The 16080-nt window shown below is 35.7% G+C and overlaps 1 protein-coding gene across 4 annotated transcripts in view; it reads left to right on the top strand.

Moving 5' to 3' along the window:
* Window positions 1-16080, top strand: part of LOC150104697 (CCR4-NOT transcription complex subunit 7-like) — a 161762-nt gene that overhangs the window by 106601 nt on the left and 39081 nt on the right. For all 4 annotated transcript variants that reach the window (XM_090395281.1, XM_090395280.1, XM_090395282.1 and 1 more), the window contains one exon: window positions 13910-14071. In XM_090395281.1, the coding sequence (XP_090251407.1) occupies window positions 13910-14071 (162 nt within the window). The remainder of the gene's footprint in view (window positions 1-13909; window positions 14072-16080) is intronic.

Genomic DNA, 16080 nt, shown 5'->3' with positions numbered 1-16080 from the left:
TGTCTGCATATTTAACGAACTCAATGCATATTCCATCCAGGCCTGAGAACTTTTTCTATTTCTCATCATCAAATTCCTGACATGTATCCTCAAGGGGTGTACAGGATATGATAGCACTACATGAAAAATTTACATCATTACTAACTTCCTATCTACAATTTTACTCCAAATCAGTCTGTTACTTGTCAAGACTCCAACATTATCAGATCTTATATTTCTATCAACTAAGGCACTTTGTACCGTATCAATCCACCTATATCTTGGTCTTCCTCTGGTTTGTTTTCCTGCCAACCTGGCAGAGAACACTTGCTTTACTAATCTTTCCTCTCCCATTCTGTTCAAGTGACCATACCACTTGAGATTAGATCTGCTAACGCATTCCTGGATGCTGACAATATCAAGTTCTTTCCTAATATCCTCGTTTTTAATATGATATTGCCATTGATGCCATCTGTTCACGCCTATAATCTTTCTCAGGACTATCATATCTGCTGTCTCTAGTCTTTGGTCAAGTGTTTTATTTCTGACCCAGCTCTCAGATCCATAAATTAAAACTGGTTTGAACACTGTTTGTATACAGCTAATTTAGTGTACCGACTAATTTCTCTCTTATTCCATATGAATTTATTCAATTGACTTCCTACCATACCAACTTTGTTGATTACCATCTTCACTAAAAATCGTGTCTAAATAGCTGAAATATTTTGCTTGTTCCACAGGTTCCCCTTTCAAAACACGGTTGACATTTTCAACGATTCTACCTATTTTCATTGTCTTTGTCTTCTTATTGCTGACCTTCATACCATATCTATTACAACAGTTATTCAATTTAATAAGGGAATCTTGCAAACTCGTAGCAGATTTATTTAAAAGTATAACATCATCTGCATAAAGCAAAGAGCTGATATTAATATCTCCAATTCTGATATCATATTTAATACCACTTTCCTTTATAATGTGATCCATATAGATAATGAATAACAGAGGGGATAATGTACATCCTTGTCTCACACCAGATTCAACATTAAACCATCTTCCTGTACTTCATTCAATTCTAACTGCTGATTTGCAACTCAAATAAAGACCAAGTATTGCTTGACATAATGCTCCATTGACACCATATAACTGTAGCGTATTGAATAGCTTCTCTCTTGGCACCTTGTCATATGCCTTTTCCAGATCGACAAAACTGAAATACAGATCTTTGTTATATTCCCACGCTTTCTCAACTATCTGTCATAAAGTGAAGATCTGATCCTGACAGCCTCTATTTGGCCTGAATCCAGCTTGTTCTTCACCAAGCTTTTCTTCCATAATTCTTCTCAACCGTTTCTCAAGTATACTGGATAAATCTTGCCCGGAACACTCAGTAGGAAAATACCTCTGTAATTCTCACATTCAGTTTTATTTCCCTTTTTATATATGGGTACTATTAGAGCTCTATTCCAATCATCATGAATTCATCCCTCTGTCCAGGCTATGCAGTGTAGCCACTGTAAGACTTTTATACCGCCATACTTCAGTATTTCTGGTCGAATATCATCTACTCCTGCTGCCTTTCCACATTTCAAGCCTTTGATGGCTTTTTCTTCTTCAAGTATGGATAAGTATTCCTGACTGTATGCCTGATCAGTGTTTTTTACCACTGTGCTGTCATCACTGCTTGTTTCATGTAGCAATTTTTCGAAGTAATTACTCCATACTTCAAGAATATCTTTTTCTCCAGTTTTTATGTCACCTTTATCATCTCTAACTCCTTTTACAGCACTCTTTCTTCCATTTCTAAGCTTCTTCAACAACCTCCAGAATATTTTCCCACCTTCTTGATATTTATTTTCCATGTTCTTGCCAAAGTCCTCCCATGACTTTTGTTTAGCTATTTTTACACAGTGTTTAGCTTTCTTACATTTGTCTCTGTATTCTCTAAGAGCACAAGCTGACTTATTTGCCAGGAACTTTTGATATGCTTTCTTCTTTTCCTTCACTGCCTCTTTAACTTCCTGTGTCCACTATGGAATTCTGATTTTTCTATCCTTGCAGACAACCTCACCACTGATTGATTCAGATGAATTCAGCCAGAAGGCAGATTGATCCAGCCTCTCTGGCTGAATCAATCAGGGTTTTCTTCAAGGTTTACCACTGAATCCCCAAGGTTTGGTTCTTGTTCTCAAACTTTTTCACTTTTTCTTCAATAATCTTTGTGTATTTTAGTCTACAGTTCGCATCTGAGAGCTGCTCAACTTTTATTCACTTTAAAACTTTTTACATGTCATTCTTGTCAATATGAAATTCAATTTTATCTTGCTCAAGATTAAATAGTGCTTGCTTCCAATTTCAAATCCTTTATATACTCTGGTGTCCTGCACCAGGGAGAAAACATCATTATCAACAATAATACAGTCAATGAGACTTTTCTTATTCCTTGCTTCTATTTTCCATGTGAATTTGTGCACATTTTTATGTTGGAACATTTTGTTAGTAATAACCAGTCCACCGTCCTGAGCAGAAATCCTACAGGTATTTGCCATTATTATTAGCTTTGCTCTTTTCTACAAATTTTCCCAAAACATTTTTGTATGTCTGACAATCACTTCCTACTCTGCTATTTAGATCCCCAACAAGGACCAGCTTTTCCTTTTTCACCATGTCTCGCAGCTTTCTCTAGAGCCTAAAAAAATTCCACCACTTCTACCTTAGTAGAACCTTCTGTGGGACCATAGGCAAAAATAAGTCTCATTGTCCAGTTCCTCATTCTGATATTTGCCCACATCACTCTACTTGAGAGAGTCTGCATTCAAGAAGATTAGCCTCATATTTAATGTTGAATACTATGGCTACCCCTTCTTTTCTTTGATTGTCATTGCCTGAATATAACATTTTGTATTTATGATTCAGAAAGATCTCACCAGTTTTTGTCTTTTTTGTTTCAGTCACGCCTATTATGTCGATCTGGTACTTATTTAATTCCTCAGCCATTCAGACTTCTTATGTTGATAGTACCGATCTTTAACTCAGGTGATGTTGAGTTAAAGGAAAGAACATAGTGGGCAGAGACTGTGCATCATGAGGGAGAAATTGAATCTAGCAATTCAAAAGATGAAAGAAGGAAAATCCCCTGGAATAATGGTATACAGATAGAACTTATAAGGAATATAGGTGAAAAAGGTATGGAAGTGTTATGGCAAATTATTAATGGAATTTATGAAGGACAAGAATTAGCAGAGCAGTTTAGAAGATCAATTTTTATCCCCATTCCAAAAAAGACGGGAGTTTTAGACTGTAACAATTTTAGAACGATAAGTCTTATAACTCACACAGCAAAAATTCTGGTGTAAATAATTTTAGAGAGAATTTGGAATAAAATAGAAAAAGAAATGAATGAGGAACAGTTTGGATTCAGAACCAACAGAGGAACTAGAGAGGCTATAACTTGTCTAAGAATTATTGGGAAGAAAACACTAAACCATGGTGGAAAGTTATTTTTGGGATTTCTAGATTTTGAAAAGGCATTTGATACAGTGAAAGATGAAAGGCTTTTTGACATTCTAGAAAATACTGATATCGACTCTTATGATTTGGAAATTTTAAAGAAATTATATTGGTCACAAATAGCATCAGTGTGTGTAAATGGAGAGGAAACAGGAGAATTCCCGGTGGAGAGAGGAGTCAGACAAGGATGCAAGTTATCACCATTATTGTTTAACTTTTAAAGTGAACAAATGTTTAGAGAGGCACTTGAGGATGTAGAAGGAATAAAAATAAACAGAAGAATCATTAATAACTTAAGATATGCGGATGATGTAGTAGTGATGGCAGAAAGTGAAAATGGGTTACAACAAATTATTTAAAGAATTGAAAACTCTTGTAAAGAGTATGGACTAAGAATTAACACAAAAAAGACCATCATCATCATCATCATCAAATTCCTGCCATGTACCCTCAAGGGGTGTACAGGATATGACAGTACTACATGAAAAAATTACATCATTACTAACTTCCTATCTACAATTTTCCTCCAAATCAGTCTGTTACTTGTCAAGACTCCAAAATTATCAGATCTTATATTTCTATCGTCTAAGGCACTTTGTACCGTATCAATCCACCTATATCTTGGTCTTCCTCTGGGTCGTTTTCCTGCCAACCTGGCAGAGAACACTTGTTTTGCTAATCTTTCCTCTCCCATTCTATTTAAGTGACCATACCATCTGAGATTAGCTCTGCTAACGCATTCCTGGATGCTGACAATGTCAAGTTCTTTCCTAATATCCTCATTTTTAATACGATATTGCCATTGATGCCATCTGTTCACGCCTCTAATCTTTCTCAGGACTCTCATATCTGCGGGCTCTAGTCTCTGGTCAAGTGTTTTACTTCTGACCCAGCTCTCAGATCCATAAGTTAAAATTGGTTTCAACACAGTCTTGTATACAGCTAATTTAGTGTTCCGACTAATTTCTTTCTTATTCCATATGAATTTATTCAATTGACTTCCCACGATACCAGCTTTGCTGATTCTGTTGTCTATTTCTATATTTAGTTTACCATCTTCAGTAAAAATTGTGCCTAAGTAGCTGAAATGTTTTATTTGTTCCACAGGTTCTCCATTCACAACACAGTTGACATTTTCAATGATTCTGCCTATTTTCATTGTCTTTGTCTTTTTATTGCTGACCTTCATACCATATCTATTACAACAGCTATTCAATTTAGTCAGAGAATCTTGCAGACTTGTAGCGGATTTATTTAGAAGTATAACATCATCTGCATAAAGCAAAGAGCTGACATTAACATCTCCAATTTTGATATCAGGTTTAATACCACATTCCTTCATAATGTGATCCATATAGATAATGAATAACAGAGGGGATAATGTACATCCTTGTCTCACACCAGATTTAACATTAAACCATCTTCCTGTACTTCCTTCAATTCTAACTGCTGACTCACAACTCAAATAAAGACTAAGTATTGCTTGATATAATGCCCCATTGACACCATATAACTGCAGCGTATTGAATAGCTTCTCTCTTGGCACCTTGTCATATGCCTTTTCCAAATCTACAAAACTTAAATACAGATCTTTGTTATATTCCCATGCTTTCTCGACTATTTGTCGTAAAGTGAAGATCTGATCCTGACAGCCTCTATTTGGCCTGAATCCAGCTTGTTCTTCACCAAGCTTTTCTTCCACAATTCTTCTCAACCGTTTCTCAAGTATACTTGCATAGATCTTGCCAGGAACACTCAGTAGGGAAATACCTCTGTAATTCTCACATGCAGTTTTATTTCCCTTTTTATATATGGGTACTATGAGAGCTCTACTCCAATCATCGGGAATTCGTCCCTCTGTCCAGGCTTTCTGAACTATGCAGTGCAGCCACTGTAAGACTCTTATACCACCATACTTCAGCATTTCTGGTCGAATATCATCTACTCCTGCTGCCTTTCCACATTTCAAGCCTTTGATGGCTTTTTCTACTTCAAGTATGGATATGTATTCCTGACTGCATGCCTGGTCAGTGTTTTTTATCACTGTGCTGTCATCACTGCTTGTTTCATTTAGCAGTTTTTCAAAGTAATTACTCCATACTTCAAGGATATCTTTTTCTCCTGTTTTCATTTCACCTTTATCATCTCTAATTCCTTTTACAGCACTCTTTCCTCCATTCCTAAGCTTCTTCAACAACCTCCAGAATATTTTGCCACCTTTTTGATATTTATTTTCTATATTCTTGCCAAAGTCCTCCCATGACTTTTGTTTAGCTAGTTTTACACACTGTTTAGCTTTCTTACATTTGTCTCTGTATTCTGTAAGAGTAAAAGCTGACTTATTTGCCAGGAACTTTTGATATGCTTTCTTCTTTTTCTTCACTGCCTCTTTAACTTCCTGTGTCCACCAGGGAGTTCTGATTTTTTTATCTTTGCACACAACCTCACCACATGCCTCTCTGGCAGAATCAATCAATGTTTCCTTCAGAGTTTGCCACTGAATCTCCAAGGTTTGATTCCTGTTCTCAAATTCTTTCATTTTCTTTTCAATAATATTTCTGTATTTTAGTCTACAGTTTACATCTGAGAGCTGCTCAACTTTTATTCGCTTTAAAACTTTCTTACATGTTATTCTTTTCAATATGAAATTCAATTTTATCCTGCTCAAGACTAAATAGTGATCACTTCCAATTTCAGATCCTCTGTACACTCTGGTGTCCTGCACCAGGGAGAAAACATCACTATCAACAATAACATAGTCAATGAGACTTTTCTTATTCCTAGCCTCTTCTCTCCATGTGAATTTGTGCACATTTTTATGTTGGAACATGGTGTTAGTAATAACCAGTCCATGTCCTGAGCAGAAATCCAACAGATATTTGCCATTATTATTAGCTTTGCTCTTTTCTCCAAATTTTCCCAAAATATTTTTGTATGTCTCACAATCATTTCCTACTCTACTATTTAGATCCCCAACAAGGACCAACTTTTCCTTTTTCATTGTGTCAGTTGCTTTTTCTAAAGCCTCAAAAAATTCCTCCACTTCTACCTTAGTAGAACCTTCTGTGGGACCATAGGCACAAATAAGTCTCATTGTCCAGTTCCCCATTCTCATATTTGCCCACATTACTCTACTTGAGACTGACTGCCATTCAAGAAGATTAGCCTCGTATTTTGTGTTGAATACTATGGCTAATCCTTCTTTTCCTTGATTGTTATTGCCTGAAAAACAAAAAAGCCCAAGATAATGATAATGGGTAGAAAAATAGGAGATAATGTAAAAATAAGATGTGGAGGAAAGATTTTAGAAGAAGTGGAAAGATTTCAATATTTAGGTAGCTGGATCTCAGAGAAAGGAACTTCAGATTTGGACATTAGAAACAGAATAGGCAAAGCTAAATCGGCATTTATGGAAATGAAGAGAATTTTAATAAACAAGAACACTAAAATAGGCGTTAGAATTGGAATAGTTAATGCACCAGTTTGGAGTATTGCAAGTTATGGAAGTGAGTCATGGACACTAAGAAAGAGAGATATGGAAAGAATTAATGCATTGGAAATGTGGTGTTATAGAAAGATAGAAAAGATTAGCTATACAGAAAGAATATCAAATCAAGAAGTTTTAAGATGAGTTGGGATGGAAAGAACACTGTTAAAGAATATTATGCAAAGAAAGACTAGATTTGCAGGACATCTTCTGAGAGGTTCTTTGGGACACCTGACAAGAACTATGTTACAAGGGAAAGTTGAGGGGAAGAGAAGACGTGGAAGACCAACCAGAGAGCGGTTTAATGACATCATGGAATGGACTGGTTTAAGAATGATGGAAGCGACAGACAGAGAGAAATAAAGAAGAGCTGCTCATCTGCTGCAACCCTCTTGCTAGAGGATGCTACCGGACGACGACGACGATGTTGAGTTTGAGTTGGGGTGTGTTTTAGGATTTGTTCCAGTAGCTGACTTTTCACTGTTCGCCCTGGATCCCTGCAGAAAACAACGGGGACCTTGTTTAACCGGCGACGCCTCAACCGGCATGAAATTTTGTCATGTTGTACCATCATTTTGTATATTGGTTTAAGCCGATAAGAATACAATTTGGTTGGCTAAATCCGAAATTGCCAGCCCATCCCCGTTCATTCAGTATCCAGGTAGATACCCAACAGGGTGCACCATGAGAAGGTGAGGATTGGACATTAGGTAAGAAGCCCTGGTCAGTTCTCTGCATTCCTTTAAAGGCTATGTGGAGGTCACCTCTCAGTTATACAGCTTTGAGCCTTAAGCACCCCTTTTTCTATTTTCATTTTCCTATTTTTTGAGTTTTTAAATTTTTTTTCTAATTTTTCCATTGCTATTTCTTCTATACTTTCCTGTATATTAATATCTTCGATTTTGTGAGTATTGTCATTGTTTTGTATTTCTTGTTTTTCATTCCACAATGTTTCATAGTGTTCTATCCAATCTACTTTGGAAATTAGATTATTTCTTAATTGGTAATTTTCTGCTGCTTGTAACTGCCTGAAAATTTTAAAACCTATTCTTTGTGGTCCAGTAATATCCTGCTCTAATGATTTAACATATTTATTCCAATCTTCTCTGTGTACACTTCTGGAAAGCTTTCCAACTTCAGTCCATAGTTTATAGTATTCTATATAGTCAGCGGTGCTTTTACTCTGCAGATAGATTTTAAAAGCCTGTTTTTTTCCTTTCGATTAATTCCTTTAAGTCATCATTTCAGGTTCTGAGCATTTTTTGTTTTTCCTTGATTTGTATCCTAAACTTTCTTCTGCTGCTTTTAGTATGGTTTCCTTTATATTTTTCCATTTAGTTTCAATATTGTTTGTGCTTGGTTTTATTTTATTTCTTATTCTGCTTTTATATAAGTTTCTAATACAGCAATCCCTCGATTAATGCGCCTAATGCATTCTTTAAAACTGGTGCATTAATCGAAAATGCACTAACCGAATATAATAACCTATGGGAAAATGTAAAATATGAAGCTGAAAGACAATAAAATATATTCAAAATATAAATTTATTATTCTGCTTCTTAACAAAGAATTGAGCTAATGTAGTTTGGCAGGCATTCTGTCTCTTTTTTTCATACAGCTGATGGAATGGCCCTATTGCCTCTCTTGCAAATTTTACTGGTTTTCTCTCTTCACCAGGATCAGTCTCTAAGCATTGCTGCTTAAAAACTCCGATTGTACGAAAACTATTTTCAAATTGTTCCTGTGAAACCTCTTTGGGCTTGTCAGTGATTAAATTTTCTTCATATTTTTTCCCGCTGTGCATCTAAATTTAGCAGGTTGGAATCACTCAACTTCTCAGAATGAGATTTAATTAACTTAGATTCATTTGGAAAGCCTCTAAAATCATCTGCACAATGTGGAAGAATGTGCTTCCAAACGGCTCGCAGATTGCTAGCAGTAATTTCACTTGACTTTACGACTTTATAAGGCTGAGATTTCTCTGATTTGACTAGAAAAGTCTTTGAAATCATTTGCTTCTAAAAAAAGGCCGGTTTCATCAACATTAAATATTTGTTAATCACAATAGTCCTCTTCTTGCATAATTTCCTACAAAATCTCTGGATATCTCCTTATATGCACTTGCAGCTTCGCCTGTGATTAGTACATTATGTAGGGGCTATTTCTCTTTTTGAAACCCTCAAATCACCCAGTAATAACGTTATTAAAACACTTACGGAATTGAACAATGTAGTTAAGGATATAAATTAAATTATACTTTAATAAATACTTTCCGATATTTCGGCAACGTCATGTTGCCATCTTCTAAAGGAACTTACAAAAAAAGGCACGTGCATGTAGGCACTACAACACAGTAACTGGGAATGAAGAGATGAAGCTATTGTTCTCCTAAAAGTCCTGATGGTGCCCTCTAGCGGGCTAAGTAGGTGTTCTTGGCCGTTGGGCTGAAGGTCTGCTGATGTAAGCCTCCCAAATTTGGGGCAGTTGCATACAACCAAATTTGTTGAGGTTTGGAGAATTTCTTAGGGCTGAGGCTGATTCCATAAATAGTCTTTCCAATTTGTATTTGCTACGGTGTATTACTGTAGCTTTCTTCCACCGTATTCTGTGGTGTATCCAGAGCATGGTCTGCAAGACCAGAATGGCTGTACTTGTGAAAACGGATATAGTCCTTGTGTTCAGAAATTCTGATATTCGTTGTCCTGCCTGTTTGGCCAAAGTAAGACAGTTTACAACTGCAAGGGACCTGGTATACACCAGGAAGGTCTAGGGGGAAGTGGTTGGTCTTTAGTGGAGCAGATAAGGGATGCCAATTTTCTGTAAGGTTTGTAACAGGAGGTCAGGTCATGTTTTCTTAAGATTTTGGTAATTTTTTCCGAGGTGCCTCGGATGTAGGGAATGGTGATGGATTTAGAGTAATCCTTGTTGTGAAGGGGGGGGGGGCTGTGGATTGTAGGTTTTAATATTTTTTGGATTTTTTTCGGGGGGGGGGGGGCATTGGCTGAGAAAGTGTTGAGGATGTGATTTAGTTCAGTGTTTAGGGACCAAGTTGTTTGAACAGATTAGTTTAGCCCTGTTGTATAGTGTTTTCACCACTCCATATTGTTGTGGGGGGGGGGATTGTTGGTGAATGTATCTGCCTGTATGGGTGAGTTTTCTGTAAACTGAGAAAAACCAAGGTTCCATTAGGCTGGTGGGTGACTAGTGTGTCTAGGAAAGGGAGGCTGTTGTTTTCCTCTTTTTCCAGGGTGAACTCGATTCTGGGGTGTTGGTTGTTTAAGTGTGTTAAGAAGGAGAGAAGTGTTTCAGAGCCATGTGGCCAAATAGCAAACACATCATCAATGTAGCGAAGCCATATGGTTGGTTTTTTTGGGGCAGAGGCTAAGGCTTTTTCTTCAAAGGTCTCCATAAAGAAATTGGCCAAGGGTGGGGAGAGTGGTGAACCCATGGCTGTCCCCTCTATTTGTTTGTAGAATTTTCCCTGCCAAACGAAATAGCCTGAGTTCATTGTGAACTGAAATAAGGCTGAGATATCAGGAGAAAATTTAGCTTGGATTAGCTCTAAAATTTCCTTGAGCGGGACATTTGTGAATAAAGAGGAGACGTCAAAGCTGACCATTATGTTAGTACATTAGAGTGTAAGGTTTTCTATGCTGGCTTTGAAATGGGCTGAGTTTTTTTATGTGTGATGGTGTGTTGACAGTATAGTGTGTGAGCTCTTTGGCCAAATATTTAGCTAATTTGTATGTGGGGGAATCAATGCCATCCACTATGGGACGTAATGGCACATTTTCTTTCTTTATGTATATTTGGGAGTCCGTAAATACGGGGGGGGGGGTATCGAGTTAAACGGCTTTAATCTGTTGGTAACTTCTACAGGCCAAGAAGTGACTTTGTTAAGGAGCCTGTGAATTTTTCTAATTTGAGAGTTGGTGGGATTGTATTCGATAGGGAGGTAAGTAGCCCGATCTAATAGAAGAGCATTCAGCTTTTTTTCTCCAAATATATCCAAAAATATTTCAGTATGTCTATGGCTGGTAAATTAGTTTCGTACTCTGCTGTTAAGATTTGGAATAAGTATTATCTTTCTTTGTATCAGATGCCTTCTCAAATGACCAAATATTCCTCCACTTTTTCCTTTAGAGAGCCTGCTGTGGTATCATAGGAACAACCGCTGCTATGTAGTTTTACTCTCCAATTTCCTATTTTGAAATTTGTCAACATAACTCTACATGAAGGAATTGCTTAAGGGTTGAAGCTAGATAACTGGGAGGAGATAGCCTTTTAAGAAATGTAGAGAAATGACTTGTCTAATCCTCACCTTCTCGTAGTGCACCTTATTACAGGTATCTTTCTGGAACCTGAAAGATACCTGTAATAAGGTATCTTTCAGGTTCCATGGTACATATGAGAATATGCTGAAAATTTGAGATTTAGCCAACCAAATTGAAATTTTACTGACCTAAACCAAAATATGAAATTATGGTATATTATGGAATTTCATGCTGGTTTGGGTGTTGTCCAGTTGGCCCCTCACTGTTTCTGTTAGAGAACCAGGGTGAACAGTGTCAAGTGAGCTGCTAGGAAAAACCCACAAACTCAAAATCATCAGCAGAATTCAAGATTAGCACAATCAATATAAGAGGCATTAAAGGAACTGGCAAAAGAACTAAAGTAGTACTGAGTGGAAATGACTGCGTTATCAAAACAATGCCGACAAAAATAGTGAGATCCTTCTAAATAACAACCCAAAAGATGTTATATTCAAGGCAATAATGATCAGGGAAAGGAAGGAGTAGCAATAGTATTCAACACCCAACACAAGGGCAGGCTCTTGAATGGCAGAAAATATCAAGGAGATGGGACAAACTTTAAAATGGGTAAGTGGATAATGAGACTTATGCCTATGATCCTACAGAAGATTCTACTAAGGAAGATGCATAGAAATTTTTCAAGTCTTTAGAGAAGGAAGCCACACAAAGACTTTCTTTGTGTGGCTGCCTTCGTTAAAGAAAAATTGGACTTTACTTGAAAAGCTGGTCTTTACAATAGTAAAGAGTATATGGTCTTTATAATGCTATTAGGACATTAATCATTACTAATGTCATGTTCCAATATAAAGATATGCATAAATTCACATGAAGACACAAGAAATAAGAAAAGTCTTTTTGACTGTGTTATTCATCATGATCACCATCAATTTCTTGACATGTACCCTCAAGGGGTATACATACTACCATGACACAACATGATTAAGTTTACATTATTATTAATCTCCTATTAACGATTTTTCTCTCCAAATTAATCTATTACTTGTCAGCACTCCAATATTGTCACAAATATTTTGATCTTCCACTGCACTTCTAAATAAATCAATCCGCCCAGATCTTGATCTTCCTCTGAGTCTTTGTCCTGCCATTTTGGTATCCAATACCTGTTTTGCTAATTCTCTCCAATTCTGTTTAAATGACCATACCACTTGTAATTAGTTGTCCTCATACATTCTTCAATGGTAATAATATCAAGGTGGTTCCCAATTCTTCATTTTTAACAAGATTCTGCCATTAAGCCATCTGTTCACTCCCCTAATTTTTCAGGGAACTCTCATATGTTGTCTCCAATCTTTGATCAACTGTTTTATTTCTAACTCAAATCTCAAATGAATAAGTTAAAACTGGTTTGAACATTGTCCTGTATACTATTAATTTAGTGTTTTCACTAATCTCTCTTATTCCATATAAATTTATCAACAGGCTATCCATATTTCCATATTTAATTTGCCATCTTCACTAAAAATTGTGCCTAAATAGGTGAAATAGCTTACTTCTATAGATCTCCGCTTACAATTTGGTTGAAGTTTTCTATATCCTTGATTATTTTCATAGTTTGATCTTTTTATTCCTGATCCCTGCCAAATTTGTTATAGCTGTTATTCAATTTAGTTAGAGAAATGTGGAGTCTGAACTAAGTCAATGTTTAATAGTAATATCTTCATGCTGGTTCAAGACATAAGAGTACATAGTGAGTGATCATTTAATTTGAGCTGGATAAAACTGAATATCATAATGAAAAGTGTGTTCTAAACAGTTTTAAATGGAAAAGAACATATTGAAAATTCCCAGTAAGTAAATCAGAGAAAAATTCTGAAAGAATGCAGAAAAAAATGTAGAAAGCAAAGCAGTGTGTAAAAGTATCTAAATCGCAGTGGTCTGGTGTTAATAATAACAGTTATTATTATTATTATTGTTCCGGGAAACTCCAAGGAGTCGACAGACTCATCGAGGGAGGCCCTAACATCATGTCAAGAACAAGTATTCAACATTCACACAGTATCTATCATACCTTGCCTTGAACTCATTCACGGTCGTAGCACCCACAACAGACTCTGGAAGCTTATTCCACTCATTTACCACTCTCCAAGTAAAGAACCTAGCTCTAACACCCTTGTCAACCACGCTCTTGCCCAGCTTCCATGCATGGCCCCTAGTCCTCCCACCACCAGTAATTTGCACAGACAAATTGCAAATTAACATGTTAATTTGCAATTTGTCTATTTTATTTTTGATATTTGTGAAGTTTACAAGAAGTAATCTTTGTTTATTATATTTTTGTGGACAATTTGTAGTCATTGAAAGAAACCGATATATGCTGCTGTAAATTATTACTATTTCACTATGGAAGCAAGGGAAATCTCTCTCTCTCACTCTCTCTCTCTCTCTCTCTCTCTCACACACACACACACACACACACACTATTCTAGTGGCACTATCCTTTTTTATTTTTGAAAAAGCTGCATAGCATAGGGAGATGGTTTCACAGCATATTCACAAGAACTAAATTTTGCTGATTATCCAATAACATAATTATAAAATGGAAATAATTAGAAGAATTGCATTTTTATTTTTTATTATTTATTTTTTTTAAATTTTACAGTGAGGATATGTATGCTCAAGACTCGATTGATTTACTTACGAATTCTGGAATTCAGTTCAAAAAGCATGAAGAGGAAGGAATAGAGCCTTATGAATTTGCTCAGTTGTTAATGTCATCTGGAGTAGTGCTGTCTGATAGTGTTAAATGGCTTTCTTTCCATAGGTAAGAAAATTCAAAAATAATATAAAGCCATTGGCTACTTTATATTTGTCAAGATATAATTTTCACAAACTAAGTTAATATTTACAAATATACGATTGTTTTTAGAATTCCATCACTCTGAAATTCCAGATGCTATTATTCAGTACTGTAATCATTATTCATATGATCTAATTCTTCAGTTTAATGTAAAGAATTCTGAATTTTTTAGTAATTAAAAATGATAAAACAACAATTTCTTTTATGTACAATTACATGAAATAGTACCAGTTTTGATTCTGGTAATTAACCAAAAATTTACATTAAAAGTTTCCAATTTAAATTTTCAGAGATCCTCTTTAATGGAACTTTTTAGCTGACTGCTAAAATTCCATCAAAAACTAATTCAATAGTAGTAGGCTTAGAGCTTACTACTATTGAATTAGTTTTTATGTGAATTTATCTGTTTTTATATCAGAAATAGCAAAACTCATTGGGTGAAAGAGATGCCCTGCTCTCCAATCAAAGGCTAAATTATCTAATATAAAAATTTAATTTATATTAAAAACATAGTTATACCTGGTTACAAAATTACAAAGAATATTGAATAGCTGTTGTAATAGATATGGTATGAAGGTCAGCAATAAAAAGACAAAGACAATGAAAATAGGCAGAATCATTGAAAATGTCAACTGTGTTGTGAATGGAGAACCTGTGGAACAAGTAAAACATTTTAGCTACTTAGGCACAATTTTTACTGAAGATGGTAAACTAAATATAGAAATAGACAACAGAATCAGCAAAGCTGGTATTGTGGGAAGTCAATTGAATAAATTCATATGGAATAAGAAAGAAATTAGTCGGAACACTAAATTAGCTGTATACAAAACTGTGTTCAAACCAATTTTAACTTATGGATCTGAGAGCTGAGTCAGAAGTAAAACACTTTACCAAAGACTAGAGACCGCAGATATGAGAGTCCTGAGAAAGGTTAGAGGCGTGAACAGATGGCATCAATGGCAATATCGTATTAAAAATGAGGATATTAGGAAAGAACTTGACATTGTCAGCATCCAGGAATGCGTTAGCAGAGCTAATCTCAGATGGTATGGTCACTTAAATAGAATGGGAGAGGAAAGATTAGCAAAACAAGTGTTCTCTGCCAGGTTGGCAGGAAAACGACCCAGAGGAAGACCAAGATATAGGTGGACTGATACGGTACAATGTGCCTTAGACGATAGAAATATAAGATCTGATAATGTTGGAGTCTTGACAAGTAACAGACTGATTTGGAGGAAAATTGTAGATAGGAAGTTAGTAATGATGTAATTTTTTCATGTAGTACTGTCATATCCTGTACACCCCTTGAGGGTACATGGCAGGAATTTGATGATGATGATGAGTTATACCTGGTTGTATAGTTTTAGAAGGTAGGGATGATAAGATAATTTGAAGCCAAACTTGATTGAGTTGAAACATGCATAAAAGAAAGGTATTGAGAATGAAGTTCGATTATGTGAACTTATCCAAAAATGAAAGGTGATTAAAATTGGTAAACAAGGATGGTGCAAAACTTTGTATCTGAGGTGATGGAATAGTGAATTTTTAAGCATCCACTGTGTTGTACCTCAAATGCTATAATTAGAAAATTACAAAGAATATGATGAATGGAATGCATTATAGATTTTGAAAGAATAATAATTAAAATTATGAAAAGTGTTTGAAAACTAAAAATTAAAGAACAAAGAGAAACAAAAACTAGTTAAGTATATACAGGATCAGCAACATATGGTATGCTGGCCATTTCATGGGGAAACATCATCAGATGTTTCCCCATGAAATGGTCATGAAATATACAGTGCAAAGTTGTGTATTTGAGGTGATGGATAACAAATTTTTAAGCATCTACTGTATTGTACCTCGAATGCTGTAATAAGAAAATTTTCAGAGAAATAAAAACTGTCAGTTTTTATTAATATAATTAATGGCTATTTTAGCCTGTTTTTGTTTAGGAGTGTCCCTTATATTTAATA

This window comes from Typopeltis vanoorti, chromosome 7 (assembly GCF_054136105.1).
Source record: "Typopeltis vanoorti isolate ZY-2024b chromosome 7, IOZ_Tvanoo_1.0, whole genome shotgun sequence".
NCBI classification, from domain to species: Eukaryota; Metazoa; Arthropoda; class Arachnida; order Uropygi; family Thelyphonidae; genus Typopeltis; species Typopeltis vanoorti.
The sequence above is the reverse complement of the archived record's forward strand: the minus strand, read 5'-3'. Positions and strand labels throughout refer to the sequence as shown.